Source organism: Ornithorhynchus anatinus, chromosome 2 (assembly GCF_004115215.2).
Source record: "Ornithorhynchus anatinus isolate Pmale09 chromosome 2, mOrnAna1.pri.v4, whole genome shotgun sequence".
In the NCBI taxonomy this organism is placed as follows: Eukaryota; Metazoa; Chordata; class Mammalia; order Monotremata; family Ornithorhynchidae; genus Ornithorhynchus; species Ornithorhynchus anatinus.
The window spans coordinates 7,021,541-7,045,841 of NC_041729.1; the positions used below are offsets into that span (position 1 = coordinate 7,021,541).

At 40.9% G+C, this 24,301-nt stretch overlaps 1 protein-coding gene across 17 annotated transcripts in view; it reads left to right on the top strand.

Moving 5' to 3' along the window:
• The window catches only part of EP400 (E1A binding protein p400), a 105,902-nt gene that overhangs the window by 4,306 nt on the left and 77,295 nt on the right, over positions 1-24,301 (top strand). For 10 of the 17 annotated variants that reach the window (XM_029050089.1, XM_029050078.1, XM_029050121.1 and 7 more), the window contains exons 2-3: positions 7,327-8,665; positions 9,942-10,052. In XM_029050089.1, coding sequence (XP_028905922.1) covers positions 7,358-8,665; positions 9,942-10,052 — 1,419 coding nt within the window. In that variant the 5' untranslated portion in view covers positions 7,327-7,357. The remainder of the gene's footprint in view (positions 1-7,326; positions 8,666-9,941; positions 10,053-24,301) is intronic. The other 7 variants (XM_029050139.1, XM_029050187.1, XM_029050196.1 and 4 more) reach the window with 1 other exon arrangement.

The following is a 24,301-nucleotide window of genomic DNA, read 5'->3' on the forward strand; positions in this document are numbered from 1 at the left end:
AAGTGCAAGAGAAACTTGGTCCTTGTCTCTGAATTGCCTGCAGACTAAAGGATGAATTTGCTATCCAATGTATTTGGCTGGGAAGACATTTGACAGCTCATCATGTCTTCGGAATGTTTCTTTGAAGAAGTAAATCTCAACGCCAGAAGTTTAAATCTTGTGACCATGACAGCATTCCATAATTTGGAAATCAGTCTGGCAATCAGTGGTACTTATTGACTGTTTACTGTGTGCAAAGCACTGTACTAAGCTCTGGGAGAGTATCAGAGTTGGTAGATATATTCCTTGCCCACAGGGAGCTGACAGTGTAGAAGGGGAGCCTGGTGTGAAGATAAATTACAGATATATACGGAAGTGCTGAGGGTGGGGTAACTGGCAAGCGCTTACAGGGTGAATATGAAAGAAAAACAAAATCCGTGACAAACTATAACAAATCATGATTATAAAGCTTTTTATTGTCTAGCCTAGAAAGTTGTTAAAAAAAAATTACCCACTAAAAATCAGTTTTCTAATGAATTATCTTCATTTTGTAGAAGGCATGCTGATTTTGTTTTATGAAGTGAGAGTCCAGGCTTTATGTTGTGTAAGGAAGCACTTGGAAAATTAAAATTTCAGCTAGGAGCATAATGGGAGGTCTTGTAAATAAATCTTGCAATGAAAATGATGTGGAACAGTGTTAACTTGGAAATACAGATGAAACCTGTGGTTTTATGGTTGGTGAGTATGTATTAAATTGTAAGCTCCATGTGGGAAGGGAAGGCAACACTTCTTTGTTTTTGTTCTTTTCCAAGGACATGGTACAGTGATTTGCAACGAGTGCATAGTCTAACAAATATTACTCCTCCTCCTATTTCTACTAGCAGTGACCACTAGATTACCAGTTTTGCAGGTTTTCTAGCAGAAGCCACAAAATAGGTGGACCCTGACTCTCCAGTAGCCCTCATCTCCTGAGAGATGGGCTAAAATTAACTTTAGAAGAGGATTGTTTTTTTTCTAGTGGGATTTAATAGCTCCCTATTCAGAGATTAGTGATTTTTGACATTATGGGAACAAAACTCTGACACTTGGTAATACAGCCTCTTAAAATTCAGATGTTGCAAGTCCTCTTTTGAATTTTGAATTGTCTTTTGAATTTTTCTGAAAGGCAATAATAATGAGAAATAATTATGTTATTTAAGTGGTTACTATGTGCCTGGCACTGTTTTGAGCCCTGGGGTACATACAAAGTAATCAGGTCAGACACAGATCCTGTACCTCATAGGGCTCACGGTCCAAGTAAGAGCAAGAACAGGTATCAAATCCATATTTTGCTGATGAGGAAACTGAAACAGAGATATGTTAAGTGACTTGCCCAAGGTCATAGAACAAGAAAGCGGCAAAGCTGGGATTAGAACCCAAATTTGAAAAAGAAATGTGTTCTGCCTAGGAAGACAATTGACAGGGATTTCATATTATTGATAGGGTACTCAAGATCTTAATTAGAGGAGCAGCGTGGCTCAGCGGAAAGAGCCCGGGCTTGGGAGCCAAAGGTCATGGGTTTGAATCCCGGCTCTGCCACTTGTCAGCTGTGTGACTGTGGGTAAGTCACTTCACTTCTCTGTGCCTCAGTTACCTCATCTGGAAAATGGGGATTAACTGTGAGCCTCACGTGGGACAACCTGATGACCCTGTATCTACCACAGCGCTTAGAACAGTGTTCTGCACATTGTAAGTGCTTAACAAATACCAACATTATTAATTACAGTATTTTCAGTAGAAAGGCAAACTGGCTCTAACTTTAGCTGTAGTAATTAAAAGTTCAATTTATTGAACAAAATTGGTTTAACCATTTTGGAATGGTGCTAGAGAAATTTTTTTTCCTCTGGCACTTCAAGCTTGCTTTGGGATTATTCGAGGCACCTAAAGTTAAACACTTAATTTGGATGGCCAGTGTTTTATATTTTATTCAGTTGCAGCTTTATTTGTTGGTGTCCCTATAAGTTTGTGCTGCAAAGTTAAATTGTTCATGAGAAATAATATTTTAAAAGTAAACAAAACAAAACCAATTTTCACAAGTGCTTGTGAACTCTCACTAATTACTTGGGGAATGAGACAGTAGAAATTAAAAAAAATCTAAAAATGAAACACTCAGTAGCCTATGTTCATTATTCTAGTGCTTAGTGCAACTCACACAAAAAGGCCCAAAGTGATTTTTAACCTTTGATTTCCTTTTGAAATTTACTACTTGGGAGTTTGTATAAATTTGAATTCTAATCCCGGCTCTGCCACTTGTCAGCTGTGTGACCTTGGGCAAATCACTTAGCTTCTCTGTGCCTCAGTTACCTCATCTGTAAAATGGGGATGAAGACTGTGAGCCCTACATGGGACAACCTGATAAGCAACGTGGCTTAGTGGAAGGAGCCCGGGCTTGGAAGTCAGAGGTCGTGGGTTCTAATTCCGGCTCTGCCACTTACCAGCTGTGTGACTTTGGGCAAGTCACTTAACTTCTCTGTGCCTCAGTTACCCCATCTGCAAAATGGGGATTAAGGCTGTGAGCCCCACAAGGTACAACCTAATGACCTTGTATCTACCCAGTGCTTAGAACAGTGCTTGGCACACAGTAAACGCTTAACAAATACCAAAATTATTATTATTATTATCTCATATCTACCCCAGTGCTTAGAACAGTGCTTGGCACATAAGAAGCGCTTAATACCAATTTATTGTTATTATTATTTGGAGAAGTCGGTAAATCTTTAAAAAGTGAATCTTTTTAAGCAGCGTAAATTTATGTATAGTTTCCTTCCTACTGTATTGATAGTCATTGTTTCCACTGTTAAAAATGCATGTTTGTCTGAAAAAGCCACATAGTGACTTCTTGCGGGGAATCACAGTTTGGTTATAAGAAAGGTTGGATACTTTTTTCTTTATAAAATTCATTCATTTTATTCTGTTTGGAATAGCCCAATGCATCTATTAGTAATAGTAGAGATGCCGTTGTAGTAAGTCATCAGCCTTACTGGACATTGGGCAAGTTTCAATATTCAGTTAAAGTTGCCATTTTTTTCCTCCCGTAGATCATATTGCCTGTTTACTTGTTTTGTTTTGTCTGTCTCCCCACTCCTAGACTTTGAGCCCGTTGTTGGGTAGGGATTGTCTTTATCTGTTGCCGAATTGCACTTTTCGAGCGCTTAGTACAGTGCTCTGCCCACAGTAAGCGCTCAATAATTACGATTGAATGAATGAATGGATGAATTAGGTTATTTTATTTTACCCTTAGTTGTGATGATTGTGAGAGAATGTGGTTGGAGAGCCACGATTAAAGTCCTTGAATCATTCATTCATTTTATTCAGTCATATTTATTGAGGTCTTACTGTGTGCAGAACACTGTACTAAGCTCTTGGGAGAGGACAATATAACAATAAACAGACACATTCCCTGCCCACAAGGAGCTTGCAGTCTAGGGGGGGAGACAGACATTAATAGAAATAATTGACAGATAGGGACATAAGTGCTGTAGGGGTGGGAGGGGGGAATGAATAAAGGGAGCAAGTCAGGGGGACTCAGAAGGGAGTGGGAGAAGAGGAAAGGGGGGCTTAGTAAGGGAAGGTCTCTTGGAGGAGATGTCCCTTGGATAAGGATTTGAAATCGCAGAGAGTGTTGTCACATATGAGGAGGGGGAGGATGTTCCAGGCCAGAGACAAGTTGAGGGGGCGAGAGGCTGGCAGCGAGATAGACCAGATTGAGGTTCAGGGAGAAGGTTAGCTTCATGAACATCCAGTTAATGAACTTGTTTTCAGAGTTTCTAGTAGTTGGTTATATTTGCTAATTGCACTAAAAATGTATTTGGTAGAAATCCCAATTAACGACTTCTTGTATAACTATCTCATCATCAACAGTATTTGAGTTCTTGGCATATGATAGCTTACAGTAATAGTAGAAGAGCCTTTCTCTGCCCTCGAGAAGTTTACAATCTGATGTGGGAGATAGGCAGAGAGTATACATAGGGTGGGAAGAAGGGAGAAATCAGTGGATACAATTAATTATAGAAATAAGCAGAGTAAGTGAAATAGAATATACACATGCGACATATGAGTTTCTTAAAAGTAGGATGTAAGTACAAAGAGGTTTCGTTATGGTTTGCGTGTGTTTCAAAATGTTCTAGTGGGATTTTTCTTTAAAGTCAGAGAGTGTCACAGTGGAAATATTTTGAAGGTATTTTTTAACCTAAAAGAGGATGTAGTATTTGAGTTGCTTTTGATCAGAAGACTAGCCAAATACATTGAGTTAATTTTGAAAATCAGTTAGCATTGTAAATCCAGAGAAAATGGTTATTTTGGGGAGAACATTTCTCCAGTTTTCAAAATTAGGAAGACTAGATTTGTAAATGGTGTGTTTACTATATTGAGAAAACTGGTCGCCCAATCTTAATTGCTGAACCTATCACACAGAAACTCTTTAGTACTTCATTCAGTTGTGTTTATTGATTGCTCAGTGTGTGCAGAGCACTGTACAATAAACAGGCGGAATTCCCTGCTCACAACGAGCTTAGAGTGTAGTCTTCTAGTTAGTATACAACTCACCCTCTGAGTTCACCTCGCAGCACTCCGTGCCCTCAGGGTGAGAGCACACTGGCAAGAATGAAAGGGGTAGTGAGCTCTACAAACCACTTTCTCACTCTATTCAACTCTTTTGCTCAGGTTTTCAGCCCCTAATCAAGTCTTAGACCAATTGCCCTTGCCTGGAGTCTCCATCGCCACCCTAGAACACACTCTTTAAAATAACGTTTTGTGGATTTTGGGGTAAATGTACCTATAGATGCAGGGAAACTCCTAACATCAGAAAAGCCGTGGCATTGGAAATAGAAACAAATGCTGGGAGTCACGTCTTCAGTTTTCTTTACATTTCTTTGCTTTAGCAATTCTCATGCTTCTTCCTTTTATGCTCACTTTGGAAATTTGATATTTTTACCGCTGTGCAACCTTAATAGCTTGATTAATTTGTGATCCTCGGACACTTTCTGATCACTCGCTACGTAACAAAAGGCAGAAGCTCGTGGTCATTTCATGTTTAGAAATTTAACTTCCTATGTTTGGAACATAGACAGGTTTTCTCCGTGTAATAAAATATTGAACATTTTTCGTGATTTGGTCAGGAGTAGCCATAGTTTTTTGTAGCATTCTAAAGAAAGCTTCATAAAGAGTTGAGAAGTTGTGCATTCTAGAGAGAGGAAGTGGTTTGCTAATGAACTTATTAGCTTCATTCCCATTTTTGAATTTTTTTTGAAAGGGTCCTTTATATAGATGTATTGAGTTACCTTCTAGTAGAAATGGCTTATTTTCTTTTTTTCAGTGTTAACTTTTTTTAGTGGACCATCTTAAAATTCTTAAGAAGAATTTAGTACTTTTGTCTTGATATTTTCTTTGACTATTCATGGGTTAGGAAGATGATATCCTGTTTGAGCTCCTTCTTTGATGTCTCTTCATAAACTAATGCTCCTGGCTTTTGAAATAGATGTTTTTCAAGTTTATCTGTTTACTCTCACCGGTATAAATTACTTCCCTCGATTTTATCTTTGCCTTTTAGACTTGGGTAGTTATTTTGCTTTATATCTGTGGTAGATGTATCTTGGAGGTTTTCACTCTCACATTGTGAAGTAGAATTCAGTGAAGGATTATAGTTTTGGGATAAACAAACTCATGGGTTCCATCTGTCGTTAACTTTTTAAGGAAGAGAAGGGATTTTCAGAAGACAGCAGTAGGAAGATTGGGTTATTATCCTAAAACCTTTATTTATTAAAAGGTGCATTTAACTGAAATGCTTTTTAGGATTTATTATCTTGCTTGTGGCCTCAATAGGCCAATTCTTTAGAAATGTTTGGAAATGTTTGCTTCATGCAAAGAATTCTGGTTTGGATTTCTCTTGGAGTTGAGAAAATTGGATTCTGGAGCAAAGGAAGGTGAATCCATAATAAATACTGCATCATCTGAATGAAGAAATCCTCTCTTCTTGGAATGGAAGTGATTTTAGCAGCCTGGGCAGCACCAAGAAAACATTCTATTTTGAGAGAATCCACAAACCCATTCTCTGTCATTTATAAGATTATATCTATTCTATTGTTAGTAGTATTAGTGCTGCTATACTATTTATTCATTCATTCATTCAGTAGTATTTATTGAGCGCTTACTATGTGCAGAGCACTGTACTAAGCACTTGGAATGTACAAGTCGGCAACAGATAGAGACAGTCCCCAGATAGAGACAGTCCCTGCCCTTTGACGGGCTTACAGTCTAATCGGGGGAGACAGGCAGACAAGAACTACTACATGAACACAGGTTTATGCCATTAAGAAAAACTGTTTTCCTGTCGGATAAACTACAAAATATTTTTTTTTGGTGAGGGAATATATTGACCATGCCGCTTTGTTGACTAATACTTGCTCTTTGATGAATTATTCACTTGTGCATTCAGTGCTTAATTATGAATGAAAAAGCCTCCATATTGTCTTCCCCATTTCACACAACAATTTCTTTCCTCTTGCTTGAGGCTCTCACTTTGGTATTTTTTATGACCACATAAGAGATTAATACAGAACTGCTAAAGCAGATCTGTGGAATAGCTTTGAAAGGGGGAGTTTTAGAAAGTAGCATTACAGGACACTGTAAGTACTCGATAAATATGATTGATCGATTGATTCTCTTCCCTCCCTTCCACCCCAACACTGTACAGCATTTCGTTCTCTGGCTGCAGTCCTGCCTCTCAGAGCTAACTAAACCCAGCCTGAATAAGACTTTCGGTACTCTCTTGGTCACATTTATAGAAGATATTATTGATCCCAAGCAAATAGCTAGCATTTACCATGAGTAAGCATGATGAAAACTCATCGATAACGGTAGACTGCCCGCATAAGAAATAGTTGGCATTGCAGACGTTAAAGTATAGTAGGTTTTCTCACCAAGGACTTAGGTAACACATGAAGTGTTGAAGGACTTGAAAATTACATTGCAGTGACTACAGTTGTTGCTCCAGTGAAGAGAGGAGCCCAGTCAAATCTTTCCATTTAAAAACGCAAATGTAGGAAATGTTTCCATTTTCGGTAGTCGCCTAATCGGCAAGTTGACTTATTTGCCGAAGGCTGGTTTTATTTGTAGTCGACGTTGCTAAAGGGACCGTACCTTCTAGCGTATAAATCGGCAGCGACCCACCTGAAGTTCTAAATCAGCGGTTAGACTCTTTGGTGTGAAAATGATTCTAATTTATGGCAAAAGCCAAACTGACTGAATGGTAATCAAATTAGCGTTTGCCTTCGCGTAACTTAATTTTATTGTTTTTTATTTATTTTTTAGGGTAGCATTAAGTTGACAGAAGGGGGTGATAATGCACCATGGCAGCGGTCCTCAGAATGTCCAGCACCAGCTCCAGAGGTCCAGATCCTTCACAGGCAGTGAGGGAGAAGAGCAGCAGTCACACACAAATCTACCCCAATCCCCTGCCGCTCCATTTGCTCCTTCGGCCTGCCCATCGGCACCCCAGTCACCTGGTTACCAGATTCAGCAACTTATGAGTAGAAGTCCAGTAGCTGGTCAGAATGTGAACCTTTCACTGCAGAATGTGGGACCGGTAGTTGGAGGAAGCCAGCAGATCACCCTGACCCCTTTGCCCATCCCCAGTCCCGCCTCACCGAGTTTCCAGTTCAGCCCTCAGCCGAGGCGGTTCGAGCACGGATCCCCGTCCTACATCCAAGTCACGTCACCGTTGCCCCAGCAGGTCCGGCCTCAGAGCCCAACCCAGCCGAACGCGGGGCCGGTGCCGACGCTGCCGAGCGTCCGGGCCGGCCCCCCCGGCCCCGGCCTGGGGCTGTGCGGCCCGGGCCCTGCCGGAGGATTCGTTGACGCCGGCGTGCTCGTGCGACAGATTAGCCTGAGCCCTTCGAATGGCGGACATTTTGTCTATCAGGAGGGGTCGGGGATCGCCCAGATTGGCCAAGGAACGCAGGTGCAGCTCCAGCACACAGGAACCCCAATGACTGTCCGAGAGCGCAGACTCTCGCAGCCTCACGTGCAGACTGGTGGCACTGTGCATCATCTTGGACCCCAGAGCCCAGCCGCTAGTGGTGCCAGTATCCAGCCTTTGTCTAGCTCGAGCCATATCACGAGTAACTTGCCTCCACAGATCAGCAGTATTATTCAAGGACAACTGATACAACATCCACAAGTTCTTCATGGCCAGCAGTTGAGCAGACCCATGGGATTTGATAGGACTTCAGGTGGATTGATAGCCGGGGTTGGAGGGTCTTCATTTGGAATGACATCCCCACCCCCACCCACCAGCCCTTCTCGGGTTACCGTCCCGCAGGGTCTTTCCAGTCTTCCCCTTACTCCCGCAGTAAGTGTGGGAGTGAAAAAAAAACCGAAAAAACTCGACGAAATTCCACCGGCTTCTCAAGAAATGGCTCAGATGAGAAAGCAGTGCTTGGACCATCACCACAAAGAGATGGATGCTCTGAAAGAATCCTTTAAAGAATGTTTGATTGAACTCTTTTTCTTACAACACTTTCAAGGGAATATGATGGATTTCTTAGCTTTTAAGAAGAAACACTGTGTACCCTTACAAGCATATCTTAGGCAAAATGATTTGGATTTTGAGGAAGAAGAGGAGGAGAAATCTGAGGTTATCAATGACGAGGTAAGAAATCTGTTGCTGAATAATTTAGGAACGTCCAGGCAAAGGCTTCGGGGTAAGGAGTAAGTCGATTTTTACAGCCTGCGGAGAAGATCTGTCTGAGCATGTGTTCGATTAGAGAAGAGTGTGATCTAGAAGTGAGGAAAGGTTGTTGAATGCAAAAAAAGGATAACTTTTACTTGTGAGTTCAGGGAAAGAACGCAGTCAGTGTTCTAGATACATTTCTCTTTGATGAAGATGAGCTACAATTTCACACTTTAAAGACAGTGATTACATTTTAGAAAACAGCCTGTGTAACACTTAAATTTGTTTGTTTGTGAACTGATGTATATCTCCGGGGTGGATTCTCATTTTGCTTTGAACAGTGGGGTGAGCTAGGAGCTCTTTGTGGAAATAAGGTTCCTCAAACCGCCAGAATCTTGAAGATTTACCCTCTTAATTAAGACAAGGCCTCTGGGCTGGGTAAATAAACTTGTCCTCTCTCACCTCCAGACAGATCATTAGGAATGTTTTGTACTGTGATGCACTGTATTCTGTGTGCGCTTGTGTAGTGTGGTGTCAGCCTGTGACGGTGGAGCATGTTTTGTCATTTTAGCGGATCCAGTTTTTAATCTTTGCTGTTTCTTAGCCTGCAGAAAAATCAGCCCTGTTTGGGAACAGTAGCTAGCGCCTTTGCTTTAAGCCCATTACTTCTTGTGTCAGTGGATGTATCTGGTGTGGCTTTGTCATCTGTGTTTTCTTTAATACTCAAGATGGAATCCTTCCTTGTCTTTCAAAAGGTGTATTTAATTGTTTTGGAAGATCTACCGGTTTAAAAGAAAACAACCCAGATTATGTGTACTCAACTAGCCAATGAAATAGATCTTGCCTCTCATTCATTGTTTTTCTTGACCTTTTTTCTCCCCTTTACATTTTCTCTTGAACCAGCCCGCCTGCTCTTTAACCCCAGACACGACAGTTTTAGAAGATAGAGTGGTGGCTGGGCATCTTGCCTGTTCAGTGTGTGAGCTTTTATTGCCTAAAGACCTGCCACCCCTAAGTTTTCTAACAAAGAGAAACAGAACCTCAGCCCATTTCACTTGTGATTAGAGTTGGTTGCAAAACCTTGAAAAACTCGGTCACCATGGTGACATATTGAAACTGTGGAAGATTTGTTGCAAAACATACCATTTTTTTTTAACAGAGGCTTTGAGTGCGGTATCGACAATAAAGTGCCAAAGCAATTTTGAGCAATCTTAAAAGTTATTTTCCCTTTTCTTCTCAAAATATTTTCTCTCAGGTAAAGATTGTGACAGGAAAGGATGGGCAGACTGGTACTCCTGTTGCAATAGCAACCCAGCTTCCTCCAAATGTTTCTGCTGCTTTTTCATCCCAGCAGCAACCATTTCAGGTACTTTTTGATGGTTATAAAATGTAGTCTCATCCCAGATTTTCCTTCATCCAGAATTGATATTTCACTCTTCAATTCAATATCTGCTATTCAACATTTTTTTCCCCCAGAGCCCATCCCTTACTTAAAAAGTGGCATTAGTAAAGAACAAAACAAAACAACCCTTAAATCCTTCAACTCTGAGACTGCATGGATTATTGACAGCACAGTTCTTAATAAATTTTTTTGTTGGCTTATAGCAGCTTTCAGCATGCTTGTTGTCTAATATTTGTTTCGCGTCTTATGCGTCCTCATCACTGAAGACTATCTGTGGCATTTTCAATGTTGATTTCTTTCTTGTCTCTTTAGAGTGTTATCTGCTTCCTGAAAAATAATCGTACAGTGCACAACAGAACAAGACAAATTTGAGGCAGGTTTTTTTAGCTACAACAGGGAAGATGCCCAATTTATATCTATTGGAAAATAGTCAGCAGGCTGCTTTACTGTGTTTTAGAGACTCCATTTAAAAATTTTCAGCTCAGAAAAAATACTTATTTCTCTTGTCTTTTTTTTTACGACATGTAGCTATTCCTCTATTTCCTAGGCTGAACAAGTCATCAGGCTGTTACACTTTTCAGTAAGAAAAAAACAATTTGGAAGTCTGATATAGGCTCTATAGGTCCGAGATCATTTGGAAAGCATTACTTATATTCCTGGCAAAGAGGGCTTATTTTTTTCTTAGTAAATGAATAGTGTAGTCTAGTTATGGAATCAAGTGGATCTCTCTCTGTTTAGAATCATTTCAAGGTAAGTTTTATGTTTGACCTATTTTTGAACATTTTGCCATAGCATATTGTTTAAATAGTTGTTTTATCAAGAGCTGGAAGAATAAACCCTCCCTTTGCATGTGAAAGAAGTGATCAAAAAGAGGAAAGCAAGTCTTGAAGAATCGAAGTGACTTGAATGATTACTGAAGCTAGAGAATCTATACCAAACAAGAATGTACTGCTAAAACACCTGAACTCTTCACAAGCTTTAGTGAATATGAGGGGAATAATTTACACACTGTGTTTTCTGTAGATTTATAGTGGAACAGATGGTAATTAGAATATATGAAGCTCCGGAAGCCTTGTGTGATTGGAGACAGTGACGCAAATGGAGTGTTTTAGAATGGAGGGCCAGTGGAAAGGCAGGCAGAGTCAATTTTTTGAGAGGCCGATGATTAATCATGTAAAAATATGGTGCTGTGACTCAAAGGAGGTCTAAAGAAAGTAGAATGAAAAAGCACAGAATGTCTGAGGAGGATCAGAACATAGCCCATATGTTCCTCCAGACTTCTTTGGAACAATACAAGGCGTTCTTAGGATGAATGGTTGTCATTTGTGGTTTACTTGAGGATTTCTTTAGTGATTGATTATCTTCTGGATAAGTATTTACTCAAATTTCAGAATTGAAGATATCACAGCGAGTATTGACACTACAGATGTAATGTCACCACAGAAAGTTCAGAACACCTAGGTACTAAAAAAGGAAAATGTACTTATCGATTCAACTTCTAAGGAGAGTAAAAACCGAAAGTTTTAAGACATGGTATAAAATATCCATCAAAGGCTTAAAAAAATGGGCATTATAGTAGGGCTACTTTAACAGAAACAATCACCACTGAAAATCGGTTTATTCTCGGGCTGTTCACTCTACTGAGTTTAGCTATCTTAAATAGTAGAAATTTGCCCTGAAATGGATGAAATGCAAGTTTTAAGCTGTTGGTATTCTCCCCAGCCAATCAACATGTATAGTTGTATCCTCCTCCTTGCCCATTTCCTCAGCTTATTATTGTCGGTCTTCCCTTCTTGACTCTAAGCTTGTTATGGACAGGGAACTCTCCCTAGCATGTAGTACAGTGCTCTTCATATAATAAGCTCTCAGGAAATACCATTGATTGATTTGAAAATTATTTTAATGTCTGTCTTCGCCTCTAGACTGAAAGCTCTGTGTGGGTAGGTAATGTGTCTACCAGCGCTACTGTGATGTAGTCTACCAAGTGGCTTAATTCAATGCTCCACACACAGTAAGCACTCAATAGATACCATTGATTGATTTTTAGTTGGCAGATGGATTGATTCACTTCCCTCTTGATGAAGTGCTAGATGATAATAGTTGTGACACTTGGGCACTTACAGTGTGCCAAGCAGTTTACTAAATGCTGGGGTAGATACAAGATAATCGGGTCCCACATGGGACTCACAGTCTTAAGTAGGAAAGGAGAGCAGGTATTGAACCTCCATTTTGCAGGTAAAGGCACTGAGGCTCCGAAAAGTTAAGCAACCTGCCCAAGGTCACACAGCAGGTAAGTGATAGAGTTGGGATTAGAACCCAGGTCCTCTGTCTCCTAAGCCAATGCTCTTTCCTACAGACCACGCTGTAAGATATGAGAAAACTTCACAGATTCCCAAAGCCAGTGTGCAGAATCATAGAGAAACACGAATGCTGAGTCAATTGAAATCATACTGTTAGTTTCAGTTTCCATCTAATCCTCCAGAGGCCTTTCATAAAATGGCAAGAACGTACTTCTAGATTAGTGGGGTGCATGGACCGAAAAATTGCTAACTTCAAGGCAGCGGGATTAAGACTAGTATTATAACATTCTAGGTTTAGTGTGTCATAAATTATTATGATGCAAGTCAGGGAGAGAGCATCTGACCTTCCAGGGACTGCCTCACATAATAGTTTCATGTTTCCTGCAAAGAAAAGATATTTAGAATATTAATTTCTTTACTGAACCTTTTCTAACACATTGAGGGATATCAGTGGCTCAGCTGAGGTCAGAGACATTTCCTAGAGTGCTCAAGAAGAGACAACCTTTTATTTTTTTATTTTTAAGCAGTCTGAAGTGGATGTGGCGGCCCTCTAAATATATGTAGTGCAAGTAAAAGCATTTATTGAGCTTCCACGTGATTAGCTGCCCCGTATTAGGCTCTTGGAAAGTCCAGGATAATGAAGTGCCATGTCTTCTCCCTACAAGGAGCTTACACTCCAAACAGGGGACAGGCATAAAAATATTTACAACTAGACTGGTCAAAAAAAAGTAGAGCTGATATGTCTAATTAGTATTTATTCAACAGCTGTTATACCGCTGGGGTAGATACAAGATAATCAGTCAATCATATTTATTGATGGAGAGCACTCGGGAGAGTACAATACAACAGAGTTTATAGACACATTCCCTGCCTTCCAGGAAATCACAGACAAGAGGGGGAGATAGATGTTAAATGGAATTATACATAGGTGCTGGTGGGACTGTGATGGGGTGACTATCAAATGCTCAAAGAGTACAAATTGAAGTACATAGGCGACACACAGAGAGGGAATTGGAGAAGGGAGAGCTTAGGGAAAGCCTCTTGGAGTAGATGCCATTTTAATAAGGCTCTGAAGGAGGGGAAGGGGGTAGCCTGTGGTATATTAAGGGGGGGAGAGGGTTCCATGCCAGGTGAGGATATGGGCAAGGGGATGGTGGTGAGATGAACAAGATCAAGGTACGGTGAATAGGTTTGCTTTAGAAAAGCAAACTGAACTCGCTGGGCTGTAGTAGCAAGTCAGTGAGGTAAGACAGACTTAGTCCCCGTTTCTCATCAGACTCACAAGTCTTAATTACTTGGCAGAATAGATATTTAATCCCCCAATTTGCAGATGAGGAAACCGAGGCACAGAGTTGTGACTTGCTCAAGATCACACTATGGGCAGGTGACAGAGCTGGGATTAGAACATAGACCATCTGACGACCAGGCCCGTGCTGTTTTCACTAGACCATGCTTAATGACTTCCATAATCACTCAAAAAACACTTCATAGCTAATTTGCTTCATCGTGAACGGGCATTAGCACCCTGAGATGTCATCATAAGCATTTGAGTACCTCCTCTTGGCAAAATGCTGCACAAAAAACCACAAGGCAATAAGTCAATGGATCAGTGTGGTATTTTTTGAGTACTTCCTGTGTGCAGAGCACTGTACTAAGTGCTTGGAAGAGTATAGTACAGCAGAATTGGTAGGCATGATACCTGACCACAGTGAGCCTACAGTCTAGGAATAATGCATGTTTTCTGATCAAGAAGTATTTTTTGAACACACATTCTTATGTTAATTGTTGTATGAGGTTGTGGGGAAATACTGATCAAGGAGGAGATATTAGAATATGAACTCTGAGGTCTGATAAGGGAAGAAAAACATAATTTGATAAATATACAATAGTAAAATATTTGAGACCAGAGATAGATAAATAATAAGTATGTCAGTTAGGAGATCAGAAGAAATAGCTGAATGAAAGGTATGCCTGGGTTGCTGGCAGAATTAATGAGGTATGTGATTTTTTTTAAAGTGGCATTTGCTAAGTGCTTCTGCGCCAGACACTGTACTAAGTGCTGGGGTAGATACCAGCTAATCAGGTTAATAATAATGATAATAGTAATAATGTTGGTATTTGTTAAGTGCTTACTATGTGCAGAGCACTGTTCTAAGTGCTGGGGTAGATACAGGGTAATCAGGTTGTCCCACGTGAGGTTCACAGTCTTAATCCCTATTTTACAGATGAGGTCACTGAGGCACAGAGAAGTGAAGTGACTTGCCCACATTCACACAGCTGCCAAGTGGCAGATCTGGGATTTGAACCCATGACTTCTGACTCCCAAGCTTGTGCTCTTTCCACTGAGCTACGCTGCTTCACACAGTCCATGTCCCACATGGGCTCACAATTTTAATCCCCATTTTACAGTTGAGATAACGGAGGCCCAGAGAAATGAAATGACTTGCCACGGTCACACAGCTGACAAGTGGCAGATCTGGGAGTAGAACCCAGGTCCTCAGACTCCCAAGCCTGTACTCTTTCCACTCAGCCATGCTGCTTCCATACTGTAAGTGCACCTTTTTCCAGGATTACTTTTGAGGCACATCCCTGAAAGGTTCAGACAATGCATGGTCTGAAGCTAGCTTGTTTGATGGGAGAGAAGGGAATTTTTTGAGAAATTGACCTTGCTGGACCTCTGAAGAGATTTCATACATTCTCCAGCTGTTGTTGTGCCCCAATGGGGGAGTAGAAGGGCAGAGCACTTTGCCCATTTCTTCCCAGACAAATTTAAATTTATAGTAATGTCCATCTCCCCATCTACATTGTAAACTCATTGTGGGCAGGGAGTGTGTCTACCAACTCTGTTGTAATATACTCTCCCAAGCTCTGTATAGTACGCTGTTATATAAAGTGCTCAGTAAATACCATTGATGATGATTATTATTATTATGATGGTGATAAGGAGAGAGGGGTTACTATGTGCTTTGATGTATTTACATCACTGTCTCCTCTAGAGTGTAAGCTCCATGTGGGTAAGGAACTTGTCTGCCAAATCCGATGTATTGTCATCTCCCAAATGCTTAGTACAGTGCCCTGTACACAATAAACACTCAATAAATACTATTGAATAGTGAAATTCCTACCCCATTGACTTTAGCTAATACAGAATTTGAAAATCGCAGTTATTAGGGTTCAGAGAAAGTGAATCTAATAGTCTGATCTAGATTTTGGAGCGACATTTTTCTAGTAAGGGAAAGCGAGTTTCAGGTCCACCTTTACTTGAAGCGAAATCTGGAGGAAGAAAAGTTCTTTTCTAACTGGTGAGCAGACCTAGGGAGCGAAGGTGTACCTGGACTGCCATTTCCTCGGTAATCCCAGGACCTTCAAGGTTAAGCGATCAGAGTTCACCAGGCACTGAAGTAAGGGATTAGGAGTCCGTCTCCATTTCGGTATTCAGGGGCAAATTGTGTGTTCATGGTCTGAATTTCCAGAAGCAATTCATGAGCATAAGGGGTGAGGGAGATTTTCCTAAAATTCTTGCTTAAAGTCCTGAAATTTGGTCCTGCAAACAGTTGCCGTCATCCTCATCAACGTACTTACTGAGCCCTTTTTAAGTGTGAGCCCGTTGTTGGGTAGGGATTGTCTCTATCTGTTGCCGAATTTTACTTTCCAAGCGTTTAGTACAGTGCTCTGCATACAGTAATCAATAAATACGATTGAATGAGTGAATGAAAGTGTGGGGAACTATACAACCAAAATTCCCTTCTGGTCCCAACTCAGGCAGGTGGGGCCACCTCTAGAGACCGGTTAAATTTTGATGATGCCGTATCTGTAGGTCTGTAGGATTGTGGTGCGGCTACGGAATATTTCTCCAGCTCCGGCCAGAGTCGATGGTGAGAAGAGTGAGAAAACCAGGAGCCATTTTTTTTTTAGTCATGTAACGGCATGCTTTGGACTTGGAATTAACCGTTAGGTTCTGGGGGTGTGCGGTGCCTCTGCCACTGCCCATGCCATTCTCCTGGCCACCTCTCTAGACTGTAAGTTCCTTGTGGGCAGGGATCATGTCAACTAACTCTGTTTGATTGCCTTTTCCCAAGCACAGTGTTCTGTATATAGTAAGTGCTCAAAAATACTATCAATGCTCCAGCTGTTGTTCTCCCCTCGTCCACCTCCCATGTTCCTCTTGATACTGCAGCCATCTGAGCAGATACGTGATTGAACAGGAAAAAGCAGAATGGATTGGGGTAGGGACCCAGCAGCTGGCGGCATTAGCAGTTTCATGTGGAACCTTGGTGCCTTGGGCGAGCAACAATCTCCTCCAGGAGGCCTTCCCAGACTGAGCCCCCCCTTTCCCTCTGTTCCTCCGCCCCTCCCCTTCCCCCCTGCCCTCTGCTCTTCCCCTTTCCCCATCCCTCAGCATTGTGCTTGTTTGCATATATTATTTATTACCCTATTTATTTTGTTAATAAGGTGTATATCTCCATGATTCTATTTATCTTGATGATGTTGTCTTGTTTAGTTTTGTTCTGTTTTGCTTTGCTGTCTGTCTCCCCCGTTTAGACCGTGAGACCGTTATTGGCAGGGATTGTCTCTATCTGTTGCCGAATTGTACATTCCAAGCGCTTAGTCCAGTGCTCTGCACATAGTAAGCGCTCAATAAATACTTTTGAATGAATGAATGGTATCTTTACAAGAGGCTGGAGTTCCTGGTCATATAGAACTTGTATTGTAATGAATATTTGCGGCCAGTTAAGATCTCTGAAAATTAGTCAGTTGTTTGTTTAACAGGCAGATTTCCTCAACTTCTTTAGCCTAAGAGCGCAAACCATATTGAGTCAAACCCGTACTTCCATCTGGTTATGATAATGTGCTTGGAGGAACAAGGTAATAGTTACACCCTCCTCAACAGTCATTCTTCGTAATTATGGATGTACCATCTAGTGCCATCTAACATTGTGCATATCTTTAAGTTATATATGATAAATTGCGGATATTAACGTCTATCCAGATTGTAAGTGCATTGTGGGCAGGGAACATGTCTGCCAACCAGGTTTTATTGTACACTCTCAAGTGCTTAGTACAGTGCTCTGCACGTAGTAAGCATTCAATAAGTAACATTAATGATGAGCTAACATTTATAATTTTTCTCTCTAACCCATTGTGGTCCTGTCATCTATTGATTTAAATCCATTTTGATCTTTTAATATTCCTTACTAAAGTCTAGTCACCTATTGTGGGAGCAAATTAAAAGCGTTTATGTGTGTCTTTTCCAGTTTTATGTTCTTCCCCAAGATTCAGTGACATAGCTCTGCTCCGTATTTGAGACAGCATATTGTGTCATGGCCTTACATATACCAAAATTGTGTTTTTGTTTTGCTTTCTATAATCTTCCTGGAGTTGTGTAAATTTTGATAGTATTTTTGGCTGTGACTGTCTTTTGGACCAGTTGATGTAAGGCAACAAAAATCAGTAGATTTAAAGATCTCTGCTGGATTGGGATTGATTGTTCAGAGCTCATCATGCAGCAGAGGACATTGTACATTTGTAGCCCTTTGAGTCTGGGGGAACAGTTTTAGAGATAAAGCCACAGTGTATTAGAAATACTATAAAAAAGTCTTTTTTGTTGGAAATCGATCTGAAGCAAACCTCTTTGTTCTCCCACCATGATTTCCTTGAATGGTTCAGCCAGTTCTCATAAGGCAGGAATTCCTTTCTTGCAAAACACTGCCTTAAAGGAAAATTCACATTGTAGCACTCACTGTGTTTGGCACTCTGCACCTCCACACAAACAGCTTCTTCCAACATCACTGTGTGCTGTAGCCAGACAATCTCAAGTTGTATGGACAAAATTTCCTATTGAACTAGCAGAGAAGCAGCGTGGCTCGGTGGAAAGAGCATGGGCTTGGGAGTCAGAGGTCAAGAGTTCAAATCCTGACTCTGCCACTTGTCAGCTGTGTGACTGTGGGCAAGTCACTTAACTTCTCTGTGCCTCAGTTACCTCATCTGTCAAATGGGGATTACCTGTGAGCCTCACGTGGGACAACCTGATTACCCTGTATCTACCCCAGCGCTTAGAACAGTGCTCGGCACATAGTAAGCGCTTTACAAATACCAACTAGTGACTTTTTTTTAAACTAGTATGTGTAGTGAAAACAGGAATTCATGCAGAACCTTTTAGTGGCTTAAATATGTAAATACGAATCGATCTTTGCTGTTTCTTCAAATTCAGCCAGTGTCATTTTTTGAATTCTGAACTCTAAAGACTTCTGGAAAGAATAATAATAATAATAATGGTACACGTTAAGCTCCAAGTATCAAGCATTGTATTAAGCATGGGAGTAGATATAAGTTAATCAGGTTGGACATAGTCCCTGTCCCATAAGGGACTCAGATTTTTAATCCCCATTTTACAGCCGAGGTAACTGAGGCACGGAGAAGTTAGGTGATTTGCCCAAGGTCACATGACAGACATGTGGCGGAGCCGGGATTAGAACCCAGATCTGTCTGACTCCCAAGCCCGTGCTCTGTCCTCTAGGTCACGCTGCTTCCGCATCCTATTTTAAAGATGTCAAGTCCTTGTTTTGTTGAGGTCCACTCATTCTCACAAAATGAACATAGAGATGAGAGTTTATAATAAAAAACCAGTGGTATTGTTAAAACATGCTTTTCTTGTTTCTCATATATACATAAGTAAATACATATATGTATTTAGGAATTTGCATATGTAAAATGTACTCACACCATATGTAAAATCAATAAATAGCTGGGCACTCAGTTCTGAAATTTGAAATTGAAATTTGAAATTAGTATTGCTGTAGAATAATCAATGATTTTTGAGTGGTTAATTTGTGAAGAGCACTATACTAAGGGCTTGGGAGAGTACAGTGCGACATAGTTGGTATACATGTTCTCTGTCCACAATGAGTTTACAGTCTAGAGAGGGAACTAGACACTAATATAAATAAATACATTACAAATGTTTACATTAGTGCTGTGGAGTGAGTGAAGGGTGCAAAACCAAGCTCAAGGGTGACACAGAAGAGGGAATGGGGAGGTCTCTTGGAGGAGATGTGATTTTAATAAGGCTTTGAAGGTGGGGAGAGTGATCATCGGATACGAAGCGGGAGGGAGTGCCAGGCCAGAAGCAGGATGTAGGTGAGGGTGGGCTGATGAGATAGGCAAGATCAAGGTACAGAGAGTAGGTTGGCATTAGAGGAGAAAAGTGTTAGGGCTGGATTGCGGGTGGAAATCAGAGAGGTAAGGTGGGAGGCAAGGTTATTGAGTGGGTTAAAGCCAATGGTAATTTTGATGCAAAGGTGGAGATTCTTGAGAAGTGGGAAAATATGAACTGAACCTTTTTGTAGAAAAATGATCAGGGAATTACTGGTGACCGTTGAGAAGGCAGCTTCGATGGAGTGAAGGGGGTGGAATCCCGATTGTAGGGAGCCAAGGAGAAAATTGGGTGAGGAATTGGAGGCAGTGGGGATAGACAACTCGCTCAAGGAGTTTGGAGAGGAGTGATAGAAGAGAGCTGGGGTCAAAACTGGAGGGAGTCATGGGGTCAAGGGAGTGTTTTTTAAGGATAGGGGTTGCATAAGTATGTTTGAAAGCAGTGGGGATGAAGCCGATGGAGACTGAACAGTTGAAGACTGCTGTCAGGGAGGAGGCAAGTATTTTGATAAGGCGTGAAGGGATGGTTTCGAGGCACAGGGGAAGGGGGTGGAATCGAGAGGAGGCAGGAGATCTCTTGAAATACTGCCGAAAAAGTTGGGAGAGTTGAAGGAGGGGCAGGAGGAGAGAGGAGAGGAGCAGGGGAGGTTTTAGGGAAATGATGCCGGATGGTTTCAGTTTTCCCAATAAAGAACGCAGCCGGGTTATTTAGGGAAAAGAGGACATGGGGAGGCGGGGGGAGGGTTGAGGAGGGAGTTAAAGTCTGAAACAACTGATGAAGGCAGTGGGCATGGGAGTCAGTAGAGAAAAACAATGTTGCTGGGTGGAGGAGAAGGCAGAGTTAAAGCAGGCAGGGATTTATTTGAGTCGGACAATTCGGCCTGATATCTGGATTTCTGCCAGCAGCGCTCTGCGGCTCATGCAACGGAGTGAAGGAAGCGGACTGTGGAGGGCTTTGGGTTAGTGGTGTGAGATTGGTGAAGGGAGAGCTGAGCGAGTTTAGAAGAGAGGATGATGACGAGACCATCAGTTTGGTAATAGAGGGAAGGTAGTTTGGGTGTGCCCCCTTACAAAAGAAAATTAGTGTTGTGGTACTCAACCTGTGTCCTATACCGTGTGCTTGTGCATAACTGTTTCCTCTCACATCATTTCATGCAGTATCTGAACAGAATGCATAGTGAAAATCTGTGTTCTGGAGGAACTCAGTGGATATAAAAGCTCAGTTCTGGGTCATCTTCTGTTCTCCAGCTACATCCACTCCCTTTTGCATCACCTTTGCAACTTGGATTTGCACCCTTTATTCACCCCGCCCTCAGCCCCTTAACACTTGTCCATATCCATAATTTATTTATATTAATGTCTGCCTTCTCTCTAGGCTGTAAGCTTCTTGTGGGTTTAGTATAGCTCTCTGCACACAGTAAGCACTCAATAAATGCAACTGAATGAATTGAATGAATGGGCAGGGTATGGCTTACAGTGTAGGCCTACCAACTTTGTTATATTGTATTTTCCCAAGCACTTAGTATTGTGCTTTCCACGCATTAATGCTCAGTAAATACAATGTAAACATTTTATAGATGTTCAAGTTTGCATATCACCTGAGTTCCTTGTGTTGTTTCATTTGATTATGTTTCAGTATTCTTTTATCGTCTTTTTTGGCCAAACCCAGTAGGTAACCCTTTATTTTACCATTGTACACTCATTCTAAATAACTGTTTCTTTGAGCACAAATTCTGCTGTACACTGAAAATTTTGGCCAGAATCTTTTCTATACACTTTATGGTGAGTGACTGCCCAATAAGTATATATGGTGCTGTTAATTAGCTCAGATGTTATTGAACTTACCAGGAATTGTTGCATTCATTTGTGTCTCTTAAGTTGATGTTTGAAGCAGCAATTCTCTCAGTTCCTCGATAATGTATGTTTTCAGTAAACATTTTGACAACAAAGCTGAGATCGAGGGAGTGTTCTTTCAGCCATATGAACATATTGGATTCAGCATGATGCAAAATTGGAAGAAACATTTTTTGTTTGGGTGCAACCGTGTGGTGTTGGACAGGATAAGTGGTACAACTTGAGTTTTCCTGAACGTGGGGCTTCGTCAGCTGTACGGTGCTTAAGCACTACCCTGTGGCATGCCGATGTTTTATTCCACTCTTGTTTCAAACTCAAGTTTCCTCGTGGGTATCAACAGGGTAGTAACAGCAGACATTATCGTAGCCCTGCCTTAAATGTGTTAAGGAATAAGTAGACCAAGAATTTGACAGTGCCCCTATGGAGGTTGGAGTCTCGCAGAGCTAACATTAAAGACTATCCAATCGATCATTTTTTTTCAATTAGTTCTTATCGAGTGCTTACTGTATGCAGAGCACACTATTAAGAGCTTGAGAGAGTACAGTATAACAGAGTTGGTAGAATTATCCCCCACCCACAACGAGCTTATAGTCTAAAGGGGAGATGGACATTAATTTAGATCGGTTACGGATATCTACACATTGTAATATTCACCTATGTAGGTCACGTGCCTGTAGACGTGTGCAGGTGGACACTTGCTTCTCACACCGTGATGCGTTATAATACTAGGGAGGTTCACCTTGTCAGAAGAGTGTTTTCAGATTCTGCTCTCATGATCTAGTCAAAACCCCAAGGGATGACATGCGTCATGGCGGAAATGAGTGTTTTCTGAGGTGTTTTCTTAATAGATGCTGGTTACATTACGATTTTTGATATTGGGCAGTCACACGTAGCAGTCATATTTTGAACTACATCGTGACCTTATTTGTTCCTTGTAGGCTGTATTTTGCTTTTTCCTAAATCCCTTATGTTGTTATAAAATCTCTGACAGAACTAAGTGTTTAGGTTCAAGCAGTTTAACCACATCCCATCTGCTTGCAGGTCCAAGCACAATAGCAATTTAGGGTGGGCCAGTAATAAAGGACATCTCAAAAAGAGAATTGAAATTTAATTGAGAATTGAGAGGCCCTGTAAGAATTGAATGTAATGTTTATTATCGGCCCATTCATTCAGTCTTATTTTTTGAGCACTTACTCTGTGCAGAGCTCTGTACTAAGCGCTTGGGATATTATAACTTATTGTAAATCAAGTACTTTTGGAGGAGCATAAACTCTTTCAGAGTAAGAGAATTTATAGTCCACTAGTCATCTGAAAGAATGCTAAATTTTCTACAAGGGAGTAACTTTGAACACTGGGTGAATTAAGCTAGTTGATGTTATGTTATTATATATGGAGTTAGTATCTGGGGAAGCATGGAACAGGTCCAAAAATGAAAAAATGTGGGCTGTTAGGGATTTCTTTCATTTGCAAGATAGAATTTGAGTGAAAGCATCAGAACTCTTGCACTTGAAAGTTATTGTAGATATTTCATACTACATTATACCTTCAGTAATTTGGCCTGGGGATTTGTTTTAAAAAGTGCCTTCATTTTTCTGTAAACCACTTGGTTTTACACTTCTTTACATGCAAAGTTGTAAGGATTGCATTAAAAGCTGAAAGGATTCAAAAAGTATAATTTTTCAAAGGAAAGGAAATCTAATTTTGAGTTGATTCCCCTCAAATAAGCAGTAGAATTCCTATGGCTACAAACGTTTGCAATAATCTGATTGACCAAGGTGCAGATTCTAAAGACTGTGAAGTTGCTAATATGAACCTTCACTCAAGTGGATTGTAATAAAAGTCTTGTGTGCTTCCAATCCAACTTGTCTAGTTCTTTGGTTCCCACCGGTTCAATATTCTATTAAGGGTTTAGAGCCACATGACTTCTTATTTGAAAATATTCAGGTTTTTGTATAAAGTATGCTAAAATGTCCTTGCTATTTGAGGTTTGGTGCTTTGGATGCCAAAGATTCAGGACATTCCTGAATTAATATTTTTGTTGCTATATTTTGTATCTAAAAAGTGTTTGTGGGAATTCACTTGGCGATATATACCAACTTGAAATTCCACTTTTAAAAGAATTTATGAATATTCACAAAACATTCAATTCCTAGTTTAGCTTTTCTTTCTGTTTTCTAGTTGCCTTCACCCTTCATTTTGTCTCTTTTTCTTTTGTGCTCCCTCTGGTAATCCCTCTCCGAGTCTTACAAAACCCCTCATAATTTTTCCCTGATTCCTCATTCAATCCTTTGTCTTGGCTTCTCCCTTGCTTCTCGTGCTTTTTTTCCTCTGTCCTTTCCAACACCTTATCCCTGGCCATGTTGTTTCTGGGCTCCTCTCCTCGATTTTCTTATAATAATAATAATAATAATAATATTTGTGAAGCACTTACTGTGTGCCAGGCTCTGTACTAAGTGCTGGTTTGGAAACAAGCAAATTGGGTTGGACACATCCTTGTCCCAAATGGGGCTCACAGTCTCAATCCTCATTTTACAGATGAAGTAACTGAGGCCCAGTGAAGTGACTTGCCCAAGGTCACAAAAGAGACAAGTGGCAGACCTGGAATTAGAACCCATGACCTTCCAACTCCCAGGCCCTTGCTCTGTCAATTACATTCAACTGATTAGCTTGTATCTTCTCCAGCACTTAGAATGGTGCTTGACACATAGTAAGTGCTTAACAGATACCATCATTATTATTATTATGCCACGCTGCTTTTCACAATGCTCACAGTGTTACAGTGCTGCTTCTATCACCATCTTTTGTCCATCTTGCCCACCTCTCCCCCTCTTATCTGTCCGTGTTTTCCCTATCTGCCTTGTTATCCGTGTCATTTATATCCATCTCATATATATCCCCCTCCTCCTT